Below are 20,271 nucleotides of genomic sequence, written 5' to 3' on the forward strand. Positions count from 1 at the left end.
ATGATTTCTTTTAAAAGAATAAAAGTAATATTATTTTTGATAAAATAATTAACTTAGGTTAACATTAACATGAAGCATGATTCAATAATCACATCCTAAACCAAGTTAAATAACGGTCGAGTTTGACGATGATAAATTTTATAAAATCCCATTTATAGCTTCCCCGCATATGTAATTAACTAAATTAATCCAATAACATACAATAATTAACACAAACACTTGTATAAATACATACAAAATGGTATAAATGGCCAAGTTCTTTCATTTGGGATTGGATATGGAATGTTATCCTTTCCCATTTCTTGAACAATGTTGTTCGGTCTAACAATAATAAAGATTAGCTTTGGAGTTAGAAATCTTGAGAATATTTGACCTAATTAGCAAATGCATATACTTCCTACCTTGTCATTTACAGTTCAACTCCAAGATCTGTCCATGAAAGCCTATTTTCCCTATGATTTTTTTTTCAATCTTAATGGATGCATGAATGTTTGCCTGTTGGATCAGAAAAGAAACTCGATATGACTCAACTGGGATAAGACAAGAATACTCTGATCATCAAATAAAATAGAAAAAGGGCGTTTATGGACTATAGAATTGCCTTCGTCAGCAGATACATTCAAGCTAAAAACCTTGGCATGAACATTTGAACAGTTCTAGTAGTACGTAGGTGAAGACACCATTTGAGAACGCAGTGTAAATCGTATTTTATAAAAATTCAATTTGTTTTTATTAAAAATTAATTTTTTTATATGTTTTAAATTATTTTGATGCGCTGATCTAAAAAATGATTTTTAAAAAATAAAAAAAATATCATTTTGATGCATTTCAGCACTAAAAACACTTTAAAAAACAACCGCAACCACACTCCCAAACAGACTTAGACCCTCGACCGTCCACGACACATTACAGTAAGGAATTAAAAAAGATCCCAGCAAGGGGAAACATGCATACAAAATTGAGTTTGACGAGCACAAAACGCGGATTTGATTTATTGGGTTGACGAAGTGGGCAATACCATGCTTATTTTTGGCTAAGAAACATGTCTCATTTATTAAACTTTGGACTTTTGATGTATATTTGTCTGTATCAAGAAAATAATAATAGAAAATTACTCGTACCTAACCCTTCATGCATGATCATGCGTATTAATTAGATTATGGTTAAATATTAATTTGTGCCCTAGGAATCACTATATTGCATGCATGTCTTAAATAATTGCTTGCATAGTTTAAGCAAACATTTATTAGGTAGCATGTGGCTTCTATGCCGATGCTAGAGTACTGTAGCGAGGGGAGCGAAGCAGAACGACGGCAACTGTTTTTCTGGGATTTAATTTCTTATTTTAGTTGCCAGGGATAATTAATATGTTAGCGTGCCGGTACAATAAAGAGGTGTAATTAAAAAATATTAATTTTTCTTGAATAACTAAAATTTCTTGGACCGTTTAGAATATACTATAAATATAATAGAAAATAAAGACTTTTTATTTTTATAAATATAGACACATTAATATTAAATCATGATAAATTTTCTCTCTTTCTACTATTATAATAATTGTTGTCATTGCTCCATATTCAAAATTCTGCTCATTTCTATGTACTTATATATATATATATATATATATATATATATATATATATATAAAGTATAAACAAAGTCTTTCCCTCACGATATTTTTTTCAACATTGCCACACCACATTTTCTTTCCCTCCAATCTAAACAAATTGATGAGCGAATGCCAGATGTCTGAAGACTGCATCATACAGGACCATTGAAATGAAGCCCATCTCATCCCAGACATAAATGAACTTCTTTATTTTTATATTTCAAAAATATTTTTAAAAAATTTAATTTTTTTTAAATTAATTTTTTTTAGTATTTTCAAATCATTTTGATGTGTTAATGTCAAAAATAATTTTTTTATTTTGATATAATTTTGAGTGAAAAACACTTTAAAAAATAACCGTAACCACACTTCTAAACACGTTCGACTAGAGTGGAAGTAATGTTTTTTTTTAAATATATTTTGCTGAGAAATTTATTAAAATAATATATATTTTTTTATTTTTAAAAAAATTATTTTTGACATTAATATATTAAAACGATTAAACAAATTATTTTTAAACAAAAATAACTTAATTTTTTAAAAAACATGATTTTCAATTGCGTTTCCAAATACTAATTATATGCCCAAAAACAAACAAAATCATGTCCCTTAGTATTTGGTATTATAGCACATTATTTTTAAAATTATTTTTTAATTAAAAATATATTAAAATAATATATTTTTTTTATTTTTAATATCTAAATATTAAAACCATTCAAAAACACTAAAAGAAAAAATTCAATATTTTTTTAAACAAAAAAATAATTTAAAAAATAACAAAAACTCTTCAACTTCACTCTCTCTGGGAGCATAATTAACACAAATATCATGATGGTATCAAAATTTTCCTCGAAAAGAGAACAATTGAGACAAAACAAGACGAGCAAACTCTATTAAAATTCAAGTTACACCTCTCATTTTGGCTGCTTTTTCCACCAAAATTCAGGTTTAGCAGGTGAGTTGATTTTAATTAATTATTATTTTTTTAAATTTTAAAATAATTTTATTTTGATAAAAATAAATGAGTGTTTTCACTAACACAACCAAGATCATGTCCCCGAGTCGGTTTAACAAGTTGACTCACCGAGCCATGTCGGGCTGCCCTGCATGAAAGATGAGTATTCATAGGGACTGAACAGATTAACGTAAGCCCAGATATATCAAAGCTGAAACAATACGCATCCCCACAAGCCCATTACCCGTATCGAAGAAAAACGACACCACCTTAATCAGCCAACGACATCCTCACACAACTGACACCCCTCACATTTCCATTTAGGAGGGAAAATAAAAAAACTCCCCTCAAACTCAAAATCCCCCGCTTCAAAATCCAAATTAGGGTTTCACAGTCCACAATTACTACACAGAGAGAGAAAAACATAGCAAAATCCTTTATAACCATGAAGGATTCAATTCTTCCTTCCAATAAAAAAAGAACAATTGAAAGGAAAGAAAATGAGAATCTCTCATCAAAATCCCCAATTTTGCTCAAAAAACCCAAACAAATTGCCAAAGCAGCCCTAATTCGCCTCCAAACTTTCAATTTTCCTTTGATTTCACCGGTCACGGGTTCACCTATCAGCTCAATCAGTCTAGTACCGGACCGGCTTTACACTATTGGTCGAACCGGTGATTTTCAGTTCAAAAATCGGTGTGTAAGTAAGCAACATTGTCAGATTTTATTTGATAGTTACAAACGCAAGATTTATATACATGATGGTGTTTTATTATCGAAAACTGTTGATAACAGTGGAAATGATTGTGTTGTTAGTGAATTCAGGAGAAGGTTAATTTGTTGTGATGATAATGAATTGGAAAGTGAGAGGATTAATGAGGGTCTGAGTTTTAGTGTTTCATTGAATGGGGTTTTTGTTAATGGGGTTAGGGTGAAAAAAGGGATGGTGAGGGAATTGTGTGCAGGGGATGAGGTTTTGCTTGTTTGTGGTAATGAGGGGAATTGTAGTTTAGGGGGTAGAATTGGGTTTTTGATTAAAGGGGTTGCTTTTAAGGAGGAGGTGGTTACGGGGCCGAATGAGGTTCGGGTGGAGAGAGACTGGTTGTTTGAGTCGATTGGACAATCGCAAGGATTGGTGTCCAGTGGTAGTGGAAACAAAAGGGTTTTTGCTATCCGGGGAGATGAGATTATGGTTTCAGATTTTGATTTTCAGGGGCGGAAATGTGGGGGTGCTATTGAGAGATCTAGATTTCTGTTGAGTCAGTGTAGAGATGTGCTGCATAGTGATGACCCCATATCTTATATTATGCAATGCAATTTATTAAATTTTGAAATGGATGTGCCTTGTGTTTGTATTGACAAATCAAACTACTCTGTTGATGTTGCTGTAAGTGATAGAAGTAAATTCCCTGTTCAAAGGGAAAAGGTGGTAAATGGTGGTGTGCCTTTGGTCAGGGATGAAGTGCAACATCATAACTTGCAAATTGATCAGGATATCCATACTGATAGAGCAAAGAATGAGAGAGACCATGTTTGTGCTGGAGGTGGCCATTTATATCAAAAAGACATGTCTACAGTTTGTTTTGAGAGTTTTGTTGCGAAAAATGCTTGTAAGACTTCCTCATTGAATACCATGGGTAACGAGAGTGCACCTGTTGCCAACAGCTTTATCCAGATGAACACTTGGAAAAATTGTTGTCCGCCACCCGGGAAGAAGTTTTACCTGAATCGTCTCCAATTTATGGACCATGGTTCATTCACCCATCCCAACGTTATTTCTTTGCCAGAACTTCTCTATCCAGTTGAAAGCATTTCAAGAATATTTATTGCAACCTTTACAAGTGATATTTTATGGTAAAGTTTTACAATTTGTTTCTGTTTCTTTCCTCTGCTTCATGTTCATGTATATCCGGTTGAAAATCTTGAGACCAGCAATCCATTATTTTGTTGTGAGATTAACCATGTAACATATTTTACAACTTCACTGGCTATTCCCCCGTCAACCATTGCTGGAGCAGTGACTGGATTCCTTTATAGTTTTCCATTTGATATTGGTGTAATTTTCTGTTTGATTGGTACATTTGATTATGTTTGTCATCAAGTCTAACTAGGATGTTTTCACAGGTTTCTATCACATTGTGAGATTCCGTGCCATCTGCCAGTGACAATTGCATGTCATAACACCGAGAGATGTTGGAGTTCCAGCCCTGATAATAGAACCTCTGTGCCTTACTCAGATTTTCCAAACTTAGTTGTTGTGTAAGTAGTTGTTTCACCTTCCCATTTCATTAAGGCTCTCTCTTAGTTGGTTACTCCATACATCAGCTTTTTGTGTGTTAATCTTTAATCTTTCTGCCTTCTGGTCCAATTTCTGTAATAGGTTTCCCCCATTCCCTGAGTCTATAGCATTTGGTCAAGACCGCAAGAGGCGAGGGATTGCTTGCCATCATCCAAAATTGCTTGTTCTGCAAAGAGAAGATAGCATTCGTGTTATCATTACTTCTGCAAATTTAGTGTCTAATCAGGTTGTTGCTCACTCTAAGGTCATTTTCTATATGTTATAAGGTGTTCATAAACATGAAATGAAATGTTCTATTTTATATGGAAGGAGACATGGATACTTACCATACAGGATGAGAAATTTAATCTTTAGAGTGGTCAGTTTAATGGTTGCAATTGAAAAGTTTCGATTTCTTGGCTTCTTCTACAGCTTTCTAGAAAGTGCTGTTCTTTTTTTTTTTTTTTGGGGCCTGATTGGGGGACCAGGGGGCATGTCAGCACTACCATCACATAACTTGCTTCAGAATGTACCACGCATTACCATGAGCGTGGAAAAACCCCAGAAATCTGGCGGGTCATTCTTAATGATGGAATTTTGGGTTTAGTTTTGGTGTCTTTGGTACTAGTGATCTACTTCATTTGTTGTACAGACTGGACACTTTAATATCATTTGGCATGTGTTATAATGCAATGAACTTGGCAGTGTCCCAGAAATTTTAATATGATTGGGTTTTTTTTTTGTCATAATTTGAAGGAAAACCTTGCTAATGCTCGTTGATCTCTGCTAGTTTGGCACTGTTTCTTTTAATTTTTTACTTAATTAATTATATTTTAATTAATCTGGCAAAGTACAAACTGTTTGGAAATAATTACAACAATGTTATCCACCATTTCATGGCTATTTACAGTGGAATAATGTGACCAACACAGTGTGGTGGCAAGATTTTCCAGCTAGAAGTGCACCTGATCCTTCACCTCTATTTATTCGAGTTTCTGATGGAGATGCAAATAAAGATTCAAGATCCGATTTCGCTGCTCAGCTGGCTGGCTTCATGGCATGTCTTGTGATCAATGTACCTAGTCAGGCCTATTGGATTTCTGAGTTGACAAAATACGACTTTGAAGGGGCAAATGGACATCTAGTTGCTTCAGTACCAGGGATTCATTCTCGCAGATCTCCCAATGTGAGTATCTTTCTTTCTGATGCATGCATGCATGAAATGTGTTAAGTTTTCTTTTGAATTGAAGCAAATTTTTGATTATTAAGTTGCTGTCCTATTGGCTGTTGGAATCGCAATATTATCCATTAATGACCAAAGCTTGCTTTTTTACCTGACAAGGAAAGGTGCTCTGTATGGTGGACTCATATATTTCACCATTTAACTCCTATTACAGGCTTATCAGTTGCCATCAGGGTCATCTGGTGTGCAATTCCTTGGCTCAGTTGAAGCTTCTGTTGTTGGATTAAGCCACCTTTTTCACACTGCAGCTGACAGAAATGGCACGCAGCTGAAGCAACTGGCTGCTTTCCTAGGGAAATGTTGTGAAAATGTATATGGGATGTCAGAGATTGTTCTGAGAAGAAACCTCAATGTGCCTGCAGATGTGAATGCTGTGAGCATTCTGGTTCCTAACCCCGATCAATTTTCTGAAGGAGGTGAAGCCCATTGCTTGATTTCATACCTTTTTACTGCTTTCTTTTGTTCCCTGTTTTTTGTTGTTTCTCTAATAATATATTCTTGTGATGTTTCGTAAAATATAGCTGTAAGATCTGTATGCTGTTTAAAATTTTGCCAAAAAAGTTTCACGTGTCATGGGAAAACCTTGTGCTTCATTTTCACATACTGGGTAAATATATCTTTTATAGGTCAATTAGTTTTTTTTTTGGTGCTACTGTATAGGTCAATCATTAAATAAGACCTTCAGGAAAAAATTTTCCTCCTCCCAATATGCATGATCCTTGAGTTTAGCATGATCGTCTCTCCTGGCTGAGTCACTTGCCTGAATCTAGGGCTTCCTTGCATTATGGTGCTTTTCTATTTATGCCATCCTGGAGTCTCTCATGACATTTTCTCTGTCCAAATGTATTCAGGTATTTAGTTTCTAAATATTTTAGATCCAGTATTGGCCTTCTCTCAACTTGGGTTGTTTTTCCATCCTTACTCTCATTGTGTCCAAGCCTGTTGTAGTTTGTGGTTTGATTCTGTTAGCTTCCCAAATAATATGTGGAACTCCTTTTCTTGTCCTTTGTATTTTGAGGATACAAGTAATTTTGATATCAGGTCATGTTATAGCCTGCCAATTTATGGTAGGGTAGTAGACTGAGTTATGCTGCTTCATTTCTTGCACTAGATTGTATTCAACTTGGTTTTCTGCCTAGAAATGTTGCAAAGTGGGTTTCTCCATTGTGGGATAGTGGATTCTTCAGATTCTCTGGATATGTTTATCCTAAAGAAGCCCTTGCTGCTGCTTTAGGAGGAAGCAACAGGAAAGTGCATCTGATACTACATGTGGCACAGGCATGTTATTTCTGTCAACGATTGTGCTAATGAATGTTGCGTATTTTGATTTTGGTGTGGTCTATATAAATGATATTGATGGCTTGTCCAGGGGCCTTGCTTTCCAAATATGATGAGTTTGATGCAAACTGAACACGTTCTTGCATTTTGCTCTCTTGTTGCTTCAATTCAGAGGTGTACTGGCATTTGGCGACTGGAAGAGGTAATAGCAGCAGCTTTTAATTCTTAAGATGACAGAGTATTTGGTCCCCCACCTGCCTTTGATAAAGCTTTAACTGCTCTCCTATTCCTGATCATTTGTGCATATGCATAGCAACGTTTTTCTTCATGCCTGCATCCTCAGAACCATCTTCTGGGATGTCATTTTGTCCATGAGGTTTGGTGAAGAGCACCCTGCAAATTTGTAATGCAACATGCCACGTGCATTACTTTACTACATGTCTCTACATTTGACACTGAAGCATAATGAAGTGCATTTTAGTGGACATAAAACCCTTACAAGTATTATAGGATGTTGCAAACTTTAATTGTTAGCTTGGTTAGTGCTGACTAGAATGTGTGTCTTACATTATTGTTTGTGATTTCTAATGATTTCCTCTTTAATTTTTACAAGGTTCTAGGTCAGTACAAATGGCCTGATTCTCAACAATCTGATTTCATTTATGGTGAGTGTCTTTCACACAATCCTTTTTCTTCACCAGACTTTGAAGAACTGGTTTCCTCTCTTTTCTGATGCCCATCCTGTCCTCAAGGCTCGTCCTCTATTGGATCTGTCAATGCACAATTTCTGGCTGCGTTTTCAGCAGCTGCTGGAAAAAGATCACCAGAACTCTTTGATTCTGAAGAATCTGATCCAGAGGTAATATGAATGTTCTGCTGCAACTACGGAGGAAAAACTGAAGTCGTGGTAATTTTTATTCACTTGTTCATTGATTTCTCAACAGTGGGGCTGCTGGAGTGCTAGTCAAGAGTTGAGAAATCCATCAATCAAGATTATTTTTCCTACAATTGAGAGAGTGAAGAATGCATGCAATGGGATCTCGCCATCGAGGCGCATTCTTTGTTTTTCGGAGGTACAATGGCCTTTTGGATTGGCTTCTAATTATGTTATGTCACATGTGGATACTCTATATGCTACACTGTCGTTCCATTTGTAAGTAGTTCATCTGAGAAAGTTGCACTTATTTTATTTTCCCCTCCCTTTCCCCATCTTTTCTGCTACAACAGAAAACATGGCAACGGTTGAGAAGTGTGGGGATACTTCATGATGCAATTCCTCATCCATATGATAGAGTAGGCCAGCCAATGCATGTCAAGGTAAATTCCCCCCCGCCCTCTCTCCTCTCTCATAGGCTGAGAAATATACATAATTCACGATGCAGAATCTTGTTTTTCTTTATCATACTCTATTTTTTGGTGGCACCTTCATAATTCATTGATTTACACTTCTCAAATTACTGCTCTCCTACTTATTTATTTATTTATTTTTTGCCTATTACTTCCTTGACCATTATTGTCCCTATTGTGTGCCTATTGATTGTTGTATATTAAGAAACTGAAAGAAGCAAATTGTAAACAGGTTGCACGGAGACGCTTCCAGTCTAAGACGAATGCATCTTCTTTTGGTTGGGTTTATTGTGGGTCACATAATTTTAGTGCTGCTGCCTGGGGACGACTAATCTCCAATCCATTCGGTTTGAAATCAAAGGAAACTGGGAAAACCAACACTTATTTGAGTTCGAGGCTTCATGTTTCTAATTATGAACTTGGAATCATTTTCACCTTCCCTCCAACAGAGACAAAGGGTATCACAAACAAAGATTGTACAAACTTGGATGATATTGTTTTGCCATTTGCTGTGCCAGCTCCCAAGTATGGACCGACAGATCGACCAGCAACAGCAAGAGCTATGAGCGAGGCAGTAGCTGAACTTGCTGGGCTAGAGAGAGACAGACTCATAGCTGAAGAAATGATAGAAGAGATTCCTGATGAAGAGGAGGAAGCTGTCGAGGCAACTGATTATGCTGCAGTGGAGAAGGAAGAGGAGAAAGCTTATGCTGAGATGCTATGGAACCAGGTCGATTCATCTCAAAGGTTTTGATCTTCAATTCAAATGCAAAACGATTTTCACCAACATGAGCAGAATTTAGTAAATTTAAGTGATATGTGGTGACTTGAGATATTCATTCAGGTTCCCATTAAGTCATCCAAAACTGTTAATAGTAGACAGAAAATAGAAACTTGTTGTATAGAAATTTTAGAAACAATGTAGAGAGTGGCTAATGGAGTTGAGTATAGTGCTGGACCAGCCAATTCACATATGCGACAGAGAGTGGTGAGTGTATAGGTTAGTTTTAATCAGGGTTTTGTCAAGAATAATCAGAGGTGAGTCATTCCATATGCTTCCTTGTATTTGTTAATCATTTGTAATTTTTTCTTCTAATAAAAAAGGTATTTTCCCAAGGGCAAAATTACTTCTTGGTAAATATTGTTAGACAGACGTGCTACTCTCTGCATTTCGCCTTCAAGCAAGAATCAATTTGGATTTGCCTCATCGAGTAAAATTCTTGTGAATTTCCCCATTCCTTGTTTTTTACCAGACTTTGAAATGTGGGTTTAGTTTTGAGCCGTGAGTTGGCTTGAAACTTAGCCATAGCCAGGTTAAAAACAAATATTTGAGATGGATTTGATTAAACTTGGTTGACAGATTAATTTTATTTCTGTTAATCAATTCTAATTGAAATTTGATTTGATTTTTTTTTTAATTTTCCAAAACAATATTATTTTAAATCTTTATAAAAAAAATTAAAACATATTATTTTTTATTTTAATTGATTATATCAATCCAAGCTCAACCTGCTTACTCAAGTTTTATATCGTATCTTGGGTTTATTAATTTTGAACTTGCTCAACCTACTTACTCAAGTTTTGCATCGTATCTTAGGTTTAATAATTTTGGTTTTTTGTGATATTTGGTCCGAGAATGTTATCTAGTCCTATCAAGTTTTGAAAGTTAGGTCCAAGAATGCTCCTAGCCCTCTCAAAAAGAGCACCATGCTACACCAGCATCCTAGAAAGAGAGAGAACATGCAAACTCCTCTATGGTGACAAACCGAAGGAATGCACCGGTTGGGATCGCTACTCTCTCATAAACCTCTCTTAAACCCTCGAGCTCCTCTATACTCCCTCATCTCATCCTCCACTTTTAGCTACTCTCCTAATTCCATAGAAATCTTCTATGACCATCTCTTAAAATCCTGTAATGGGTCATCCTCTCTCAAACAAATTCACTCAGCTCTCACAACCACTGGCCTTATCACTACAAGCCCTCATTTGGGTGCTCAGATTATCATCAAATATGCAAAATTTGATGACCTTAATAGGGCAAGATTACTTTTTGATAACATTAATGTATGTTATGATAAACCCACTTCTTTCCTTTGTAATACTATGATTAGGGCATATGCAAATGTTGGTCAATGTTTTGAAACGTTAAAGTTGTATTCTTTCATGCGTAAGACTGGCACTTTTGTGAATAATTACACTTACCCTTTCGTGTTCAAAGCTTGTGCTTTGAATTTGTTGGTTCGTGAAGGGAAAGTTGTTCATGGAGATGCTTTAAAAAATGGGTTCGGTTCGGATTTGTATGTTGAGGCTGGTTTGGTTGACATGTACGCAAAATGTGGCCTTTTTGTTGATTGTCGCAAGATTTTCGACGAAATGTCTACGAAGGATTTAGTTTGCTGGACAGCAATGATAACTGCTTATGAGCAGGCTGAGAAGCCTGAGGAGGCTCTCATTTTGTTCAAAAAGATGCAGCAAGAAGAGGGTCTTCTAGCAGATTCGATTGCTGTAGTGAGTGTTGCATCTGCTGTTGGTCAATTAGGAGATGTTAAGAACGCTCACACAGTGCATGGTTATGCCTTTCGTAAATCGTTGATTGAGGAATTATGTGTTGGTAACTCAATTTTAGCTATGCATACAAAATGCGGGAATACAGAAAAGGCACGTTTGGTTTTTGATATGATGATGGAAAGAGATGTTATCTCATGGAATTCTATGCTTTCTGGTTATACTCAAAATGGGCAAGCCACTGAAGCTCTGTTGCTGTTTGATGAGATGCGTGATTCTGATTGTCAGCCTACTCCTGTTACGGCATTGATCATGGTTTCAGCTTGTGCTTATTTGGGTTTTCGACATCTTGGAAGGAAATTCCATGATTTTATCGTCGATAGCAGAATGGAAATTGACACAAATCTTTCAAATGCTCTGATGGACATGTATGCCAAGTGTGGAGACTTGGAAAAGGCGGTGGATTTGTTCAATGGTATTCCTCCCACTGAACGGAATGCTGGTTCTTGGAATGTATTGATTTCAGGGTATGGCATGCATGGACATGGTAAAGAAGCACTAGAACTCTTTTCAAGAATGCAGGAGGAAGGTGTTGAGCCAAACCATTTCACTTTCACTTCAATTCTTTCTGCTTGCAGCCATGCAGGCCTCATTGATGAAGGTAGGAAATGTTTTGCAGAAATGAAAAGGCTATCTGTGACACTGGAGGATAAACACCATGCTTGTGTGGTTGATATGCTTGGCCGAGCTGGGCTCTTGCAGGAAGCATTTGATCTGATTAAGGAAATGCCATCACCTCCGAGTGATGGAGTATGGGGTGCTCTGCTGCTTGCTTGCAAAATCCATGGGAACATGGAATTAGGGAAAACTGCAGCCAGTAATCTACTCCAGCTTGAGCCAAACCATACAGGGTACTATGTGCTAATGTCTAACATATATGCAGCATCAAACAAATGGAAAGAAGTTTGGAAGTTGAGGCAAGATATGAAGAATAAAGGATTAAAGAAACCTGCAGCCTTTAGTATGATCGAGTATGGTAAAGATATTCTTGGGTTCCACACAGCTGACCAAGAAAATCCATATAGGCACGAAGTTTACAAAAAAATGGAAAGCCTAGCAATCGAGATGAAGATGGCTGGGTATGTACCAGACCTATCATGTGCTCTACATGATGTCGAAGAGGAAGACAAGGAGCGTATGTTAAACTATCACAGCGAGAAGCTAGCTGTAGCTTTTGGTGTTCTGAAGATAGACCCTGGAATGGTAATTCGAGTAACAAAAAATCTTCGTGTTTGCAATGACTGTCATTCAGCGTTTAAGTATATTTCACACATTTATCAACGAAAGATCATTGTCAGAGATGCAAATCGGTTCCATCACTTCCAGGGAGGTACCTGCTCATGTAAGGACTACTGGTGAACAGTGGATTCTGGAACCTTACTACCCCCAGTTATTGGAACTAGAAGCTGACTCTGGAAGTCTTTTGGCAAGACTCCTAATTTTTTGCTAGAGAATGAACACGGAGAGTAAGACAACCGAAGGATAGAATCTCATTCCAACAAACATTGAAGATTCGTTTCAAAAGATGGCTGTCTGGTTCCTGGTTCGTGATCATTCAGTGTATAAAGTAATTTGGAAGACTGTTGTCCTTTAACAGCTTGTCATCAAAGCCTTTGTTCTTAAATAATAAATACAGGGAGTGGTTAACAGAATTTTTGCACATGCTTCGCCATCAAATGGCACGTGTAACCGCTACCGAAGCTTGGACAGGCAAATGATTTTTTTTTTCCCAATTATTGAAGACTTCACTTCGATTATGATACCCTCTTTAATTGCTTTTCCAAATCAATTGAATTTTCTCCTCCTCGGGTTTGAACTTGCCCCACTTGGAGAAAGTTCCATTTCGAAGAAATTTCCTCTGCTTTCTGCCACACATGTGAACCATATAGATGATTTATTCGTGAATACCAGGTTTATTCTCAATTTTGTTAATAAAAATTAAATCTTTTTTCTTAAAATAATGTTTGAAGCATATTTATTTTATCAGTTTAATATATTTTAACAAAGTAAATTCACTGACTGTATTCTCAATATTCAAACTTAAATAATAAAAATAATAAAAATAAAAAGAAGAAGAAGAAGAAGAAGAAGAATATACGTTTTTATCATAGAATAATCTTTTAAAATTGATTAAAAACTATCCTTAAATTCATTTTCACCAAAATTATTAAACCTAATCTAAGATAGATTCAGGTTACAAATTGAATGGATTTTTTTTTTAAAAATTAAAATTATTTAATGATGAATTTTTTTATTATAAAATATTAAAATTAAATTCTGAATTAAATTTAATCTGTTAAACTCTCACATAATTAATTTAAAATATCGTAGATTGATTTATTATGGCATGTAAAGTTTAATAACATATATTTTTACACGAACTGATGACTCTAGAGCTACAATCTATTTGTAAAGTCAATATCATGAAAATTAACCAGTAAAATCTCATGTCTTCTTCTCTTGACTGCTCCAGAAAATGAAAAAAAACATCTCATTGATAAAAAGATTTCCCTAAAGTCAAACCGACAAGTTGCTGTATACCTAAGCAGATACATGTACTCAACTTTCTTTCTCAGACACAAAAGGGGATTGAAACTGACACCATCGATCGAAACTGGTTCATGGCTCTCTCAATATCTTTGTTTCTGCGGGCAACCGGGGGTTAGGCACTGGCTAACTTTCTATTACAATCATCAAGCAAGGTAAAGTAGACTTTTTGACATAAGAAAACAGTATTATGTTCAACAATAGAAAATCAAAAAAGAAAAACGTGAAAAGGTCGGCTATGGTGGCTTGACGTGTCAACCAACCCTTCCTTCCTTCAAATTTCCCTTCTATTTCCATTCCTTCCTTTCTCCTTTCTCTCTTCCATGCTCTCCCTTGTCTCTTCAATCAAGATTTAACAGATACCATAGTTGAAAAAGAAGCTCCTTCTTGTCTGGGCTCAATCAAGATATTGTATTTATTGTCACCAAAAACCTCAAACAGAAAGCTGTTAAACAGTCAATCAAGAAATCATTTCTTGAGACCTGAAAAAATGGAAGTGTTACTGTCTTCATCATCTCCTTTATCAGTTCATTCAAGATTGGATTTTTATTCACTTCGAAAACCAAAAGATTCTAGCCTCGTCTTTCACTCCAACAACTATAACACAATATCTTCTCCTTTTTCTTCTTGTTTTGGTATTTCAATCTCACAAAAACACCAAAACAGGAAGACTCTTTTGTTAAAACGTTTTAATTCCAGCAAAAAACGAAGAATTCTTCAAGTTTCGGCTGTTTTTGAGAGGTTTACAGAGAGAGCAATAAAAGCTGTGGTTTTTTCTCAGAGAGAAGCAAGAGCTTTAGGCAAAGATATGGTTTTTACGCAGCATCTTTTGTTGGGTTTAATTATTGAAGATCGTGATCCAAATGGGTTTCTTGGGTCAGGAATCAAGATTGATAAAGCTCGTGAAGTTGTTAAAAGTATTTGGCAGAGGGAGAGTGATAGTGCTGAAGCTAGTGAGTTAGTTTCTAAAGGCGAGAGAGGTGTTTCCCACAGTGATGTGCCCTTTTCTGCTAGTACTAAGAGGGTTTTTGAGGCTGCTATTGAGTATTCAAGGACCATGGGTCATAATTTTATTGCGCCAGAACATATAGCCATTGGTTTGTTCACAGTTGATGATGGAAGTGCAGGTCGGGTTCTTAACAGGTAGCTGTTCTAATTGTGAAGGTCTTTCCATTTCTGTACATTTATTGGAGGGTTAGTTTTTTTTTCCTGTCAATGAATATTCTTTGTTGATTGGTTGAAGTCATAATTGAATTCAGTGATGGGCTAACTTGTTTTCTTGAACTTGACTTGATTAAGCTGATGTATAATCTTAGAAAGCAATGCTGAAGAAGCTAAACTTGACTTAATTACGAGAAAATGTTGTTGGATATGAACATATTGGCTTTATTATGTTTTAATGATGTCAAGTGCCTGCATTGATGAACATTACTTGGTTTTCTTGGTGGGCATAATTGATTTTGATTTCAGATTGGGGGTAGATGGTGATGCCTTAGCTGCTATAGCAATAACCAAACTTCAAGGGGAGCTTGTGAAAGATGGAAGAGAACCATCTGTGGAATCAAAAGGCAAACATGGGAAATCTGTTTCCAAGAGAGCTGCTGCTTTAAGATCCTATGAGAAAACAAAAGGTAAGAATTCTGGTTTCTTAGAATAATTTTGTAGTTTTTTTAATTGCTATAACTGACGCATTGAGCGGAATGGTTTACAATTTGTTTATGTTTGCCAGAGAAAAGTGCATTGGCCCAATTCTGTGTTGATCTTACTGCCCGTGCAAGTGAAGGACGCATTGATCCAGTTATTGGGCGACACTCTGAAATTGAAAGAATTGTCCAGATACTTTGCCGCAGAACAAAAAATAACCCCATCCTTCTTGGTGAAAGTGGAGTTGGAAAGACAGCCATTGCCGAAGGATTAGCTATTAAAATTGCACAGGCTGACATTCCTGTGTTTCTTTTGGTATCTTTCTTCTGATCTAATTGTTCTTCCTATGGTTCTTTTAATGGTGTACTTACATCCAGACATTTTTTTTTTTGCTTATGACAAGAAAGCTTTGTTTTGCAAACCTACTTAGCTTCTTGTTTTATGCACAGGAAAAGCGTGTAATGTCCTTGGATGTTGGCCTGTTAATTGCTGGTGCAAAGGAAAGGGGAGAACTAGAGGCACGTGTTACTTCATTAATAAGAGAGATTCAGAAAGAAGGTGGCTCCATTTTGAATTGCATATAGGAAGAGAGTGATGCTATTGTTGCTCAGACATGATATGTGTGCTTGCAGGTGATGTCATTCTTTTTATTGATGAAGTGCATACGCTTGTTGGGACTGGCACTGTTGGACGAGGAAACAAGGGATCTGGCCTTGACATTGCTAATATATTGAAGCCATCTCTTGGGAGGGGTGAATTACAGGTGATGTCTCATATTAAATGATTATGTGAATGCATACCTAATATCTGAACATACCATGGAAATGTTTGTCCTAGATGCTAAATTTCTCCTATGAAAGTTTCAAGGAGTGATTTGAAACAAGCAGAATATGCTAAAATGGATAGAGGAAGGCAGTAGAGTGGCATGCGGGTAAAAAATTTAAACATTGCCCAGGGAAATTGTTGAGCACTGACCAGAAAGGGGATTTATTTACCTGAAAGTCATACATTTAAAGGTTTTATTTAGTTTAGTAAAATGATCTAGCAGGCAAGTCATTATTGTCAGTGCTCCTTATTACAAGATGAGTTTAAGCATTATTAACTCTCCTGAGTTTCCTTGTCTCTTACAGTCCTAGCTTTTCCTGGTAAACACTGTAATTATGTCTCCATTATTTATTCCAGAGTTGGTAATGAGGACAGGGATGCACCTAATCTATTAGAAGTCCTTCATTTTTCAAGTGCATGTATCAACTTCTTTTAGTTCATTTTAGTGTCATTTGACTCATTTCAGTTTGTCCTCCCCCTTTGTGTTTTGTGGTCTTGGGTCCATAAGATGGAACAACTTATCTTCACTGTATATTTTGTTGTTTGAGTCAATTGCTCAAGCTGAGCAAACAGACAGCATATAGGAAGCTCTTTGTATGTCTAAACAGTGCTCTCTTTGATTTTCTGTTCTCAGAGGAAATTTACTTGTATCCTTCATTTCTGAACCATATATGCATTTCTTGCAGTGTATTGCGTCCACAACACTTGATGAATACAGAACACATTTTGAAATTGATAAAGCATTAGCAAGGAGATTCCAGCCTGTTTTGATTAATGAGCCAAGCCAGGTTGGCTTCAAATATGTACTGTCATTTATTTTTATGAAAGATGTTTTTTGTTTTCCATGTCTTATTTGAAATTCATATAAAAATATGTAGGAGGATGCAATTAGGATATTGTTGGGTCTGCGTCAAAGATATGAGGCCCATCACAACTGCAGATTCACGCCGGAAGCCATAAATGCTGCAGTGCACCTGTCAGCAAGATATATTGCTGACAGGTATCTTCCAGATAAAGCAATTGATCTCATTGATGAGGCAGGAAGTAGAGCTCGTATCGAGGCCTATAGAAGGAAGAAAGAACAGCAAACCTTTATACTTTCAAAGACACCAGATGATTATTGGCAAGAAATTAGAACTGTTCAGGCTATGCATGAAGTGGTAATAATATTGTTCATATGGTTACCATGGTACAATTACATAATTCATGCTCTGTTGATAACACTGCCAGTAGTCGTATATCTAAGACAACTATATTAACAGGTTCTAGCAAGTAGATTGGCAAATGATTGCAGTTTATCCAGCATGGATGGCAGTGGAGAAATCACTATTGAATCTTCTTTACCTCCCGCATCAAATGCTGATGAGTATGTTGTTTTCCTCTGAAGTTCTTCTGGAGGGATAAAAGCAGCAGGCCTGCATTTTATCAAGCACTCACTCCTGATTTAACTGAATTTTTAGCTGTGATTCTTTTCAGACCTGCTGTGGTGGGGCCTGACGATATAGCAGCCGTTGCTTCCCTCTGGTCAGGTATACCGGTTCAGCAGCTGACTGCTGATGAAAGAAAGTTTCTCGTGGGCCTTGAAGAGGAGCTCAGGAAACGAGTGATTGGTCAAGATGAGGCTGTTGCTGCAATATCTCGAGCTGTTAAGAGATCCCGTGTTGGCTTGAAGGATCCTGATAGGCCCATAGCAGCAATGCTGTTTTGCGGCCCAACTGGGGTCGGCAAGACTGAACTAACAAAAGCTTTGGCTCGAAATTATTTTGGATCCGTAAGGCCTCAAACTATATTACCCAAGATGTTTCTGTTATTCTTTATACAATTTGACTATTTTGATATAACAACAATGCAGGGTTTCTCTGCTATTGACAGTTGAAAGAAAGTAGCATGTTCTCTAAAATATTAAGGCTCTTAGTTATTAACTATAGCATATAAGAAATCAAACTTTGCTGGCTTGTTACGAAGTGACTAGAGTCGATAACAAATACAATGGACAAAAGCAAATCTGAATATTTTGGGGAATTGTACGTTACTTGGGGGTAAATTGACTACTCTGACATGATTACTGTCCTTTAAAGAGTGATCTAGAATCCTGATTTCTTAGGTTCAAAATTCTGATTCGCCTCTGCTTCTTGCCCGACATTATTGTTGCAGGAGTCAGCCATGCTTAGATTAGATATGAGTGAGTATATGGAACGACACACTGTGAGCAAGTTAATAGGAGCTCCTCCAGGTTATGTTGGTTATGGCAAGGGGGGCATTCTGACAGAATCTATTAGAAAACAGCCTTTCACTGTTGTTTTGCTTGATGAAATAGAGAAAGCCCATCCAGATATATTCAACATTCTGCTTCAATTATTTGAAGATGGCCATCTTACAGATTCTCAGGTTGGTATTAAATGTAACACATTTGTCTCACATTTTCAAAATTTTCATTTTGATAAAGAAGTTAGCATCGCCTTTTATCTTGAGTGTGAAACAAGACAAAATATAGTTCCATCAATTAAAGACTTCACACATCAGCCAAATTTTCTGCTAATTTTTTTCTTAGCCGGTACCTCTATTGAGTCGCTTATCATAGAGAGATTGGGTTTTGCAGGGAAGGAGAGTATCTTTTAAGAATGCATTGGTAGTAATGACATCAAATGTTGGTTCTGCTGCCATTGCAAAGGGTGGACGAGCCTCCATTGGTTTCATGATTGAAGATAATGAGAATTCTTCATATGCTGCAATGCAATCATTGATAATGGAAGAACTCAAGGGATATTTTCGTCCAGAGTTGCTCAACAGAATAGACGAAGTTGTGGTATTCCATCCCCTTGAAAAGGCTCAGGTTTGTCGACCTTTTTTTTGCCCTTTTCTTTTCCCCATGAACACCAGTGACTTTAGCGGTTGGAAGGCTTCAGCCATGTTTTATTAGATAGATAAGGAGGCCCTGACTTGTATCCTCGGTGACTTCTTACAAGCCCTTAATCTCTTTCTTCTTTTCTTCGTTCCTCTTTGGTGCATGTGTGATCATGCATGTACTCGGTTTTTACAAGTTTGAACTTGAAATTCTAACTTCGCAATGCAACATTAACGACATTAAACTTAAAAAATAGTTCTTAGATCATCCGTTTATTTCAGATGCTCCAGATTTTGAATCTTATGCTGCAAGAGGTGAAAGAAAGGCTGATATCTCTTGGAATTGGGTTAGAGGTGTCAGAGTCGATCAAAGATCTTATATGCCAGCAAGGCTATGACAAGTTTTACGGCGCCCGGCCTCTTAGGAGAGCAGTTACTCAAGTAATCGAAAACCCCTTGAGTGAAGCATTCCTTGCAGGACAGTTTAAGCCTGGTGACACAGCTTTCATTGATCTGGATGCTTCAGGCAACCCAGTTGTCTCAAAATGGTCAGATAGGAGCATGCACTTGTCTGATACATCATCAGCCTCCTAGGAACTTGGTATATAGTCTAATTTCTTATGATAGTATATAATCTTTGTACATATTCTATAAGTTTTGTATGGTTACTACAGGTGATTATTCGATTCAACTGTAAATAAGTAAAGCATTATGATTATTATTTAAATCCATTATCAGAAAATAATTACCTCCTTTATTTGTCATCACCCATCACAAGCAACCTATTCTTTCTTATGAATTAATCTCTATCTATACAGCTTTTGGTTTTGAATGAAACAGAAATGTAGATGCACATGCAGTGCATTCATTTGAATATTTCTTAAGAGTAATGCACGCAATGCATACAGTTTTATGAGCACTTTTTGGTATTTATATCGTATTTGTTTTTGGGTAGGAAAGTGTTTTTGCAAAATTAATTTTTTTAAATTATTTTTAATATTTTTAGATTATTTGGATGTATTGATATTAAAAATATTTTTTTTAAAAATATTATTTTAATATATTTTCAAATAAAAATATTTTAAAAAATAATAGTGCTTCAGTAATTCTGGCTATGTTTTGTAAATTTGGACTCT

The 20,271-nt window shown here is 36.2% G+C and overlaps 3 protein-coding genes across 5 annotated transcripts; all 3 read left to right on the forward strand.

Moving 5' to 3' along the window:
• Positions 1–2,864: 2,864 nt before the first annotated feature.
• LOC7484355 (uncharacterized) lies at positions 2,865–9,834 on the forward strand. 3 transcript variants are annotated; one of them, XM_024582923.2, is made up of 12 exons: positions 2,865–4,418; positions 4,689–4,823; positions 4,945–5,089; positions 5,753–6,028; positions 6,240–6,501; positions 7,197–7,363; positions 7,455–7,565; positions 7,977–8,028; positions 8,116–8,222; positions 8,308–8,436; positions 8,591–8,680; positions 8,943–9,834. In XM_024582923.2, exons 1-12 carry the CDS (start codon positions 3,010–3,012, stop codon positions 9,462–9,464), a joined length of 3,405 nt encoding a protein of 1,134 aa, XP_024438691.1. In that variant the 5' UTR covers positions 2,865–3,009; the 3' UTR covers positions 9,465–9,834. The 3 variants fall into 3 exon arrangements, with proteins under 3 accessions (XP_024438691.1, XP_024438692.1, XP_024438693.1); XM_024582924.2 differs by lacking the exon at positions 8,591–8,680; XM_024582925.2 differs by lacking the exons at positions 8,591–8,680; positions 8,943–9,834 and having other exon boundaries at positions 7,984–8,222.
• A 541-nt stretch (positions 9,835–10,375) lies between these two features.
• On the forward strand, positions 10,376–12,927 carry LOC18103837 (pentatricopeptide repeat-containing protein At3g26782, mitochondrial). The gene has a single exon (XM_024582287.2). It carries the CDS (start codon positions 10,484–10,486, stop codon positions 12,632–12,634), a length of 2,151 nt encoding a protein of 716 aa, XP_024438055.1. The 5' UTR covers positions 10,376–10,483; the 3' UTR covers positions 12,635–12,927.
• An 878-nt stretch (positions 12,928–13,805) lies between these two features.
• LOC7484908 (chaperone protein ClpD, chloroplastic) lies at positions 13,806–19,888 on the forward strand. The gene is made up of 12 exons (XM_002318158.4): positions 13,806–14,965; positions 15,293–15,453; positions 15,552–15,781; positions 15,916–16,024; positions 16,099–16,229; positions 16,978–17,079; positions 17,170–17,451; positions 17,554–17,657; positions 17,768–18,062; positions 18,446–18,679; positions 18,891–19,124; positions 19,418–19,888. The coding sequence occupies exons 1-12, from the start codon at positions 14,313–14,315 to the stop codon at positions 19,727–19,729; spliced, it is 2,847 nt and encodes a 948-aa protein (XP_002318194.2). The 5' UTR covers positions 13,806–14,312; the 3' UTR covers positions 19,730–19,888.
• The last annotated feature ends 383 nt before the right edge of the window (positions 19,889–20,271 follow it).

Source organism: Populus trichocarpa, chromosome 12 (assembly GCF_000002775.5).
Source record: "Populus trichocarpa isolate Nisqually-1 chromosome 12, P.trichocarpa_v4.1, whole genome shotgun sequence".
Lineage (NCBI taxonomy): Eukaryota > Viridiplantae > Streptophyta > Magnoliopsida > Malpighiales > Salicaceae > Populus > Populus trichocarpa.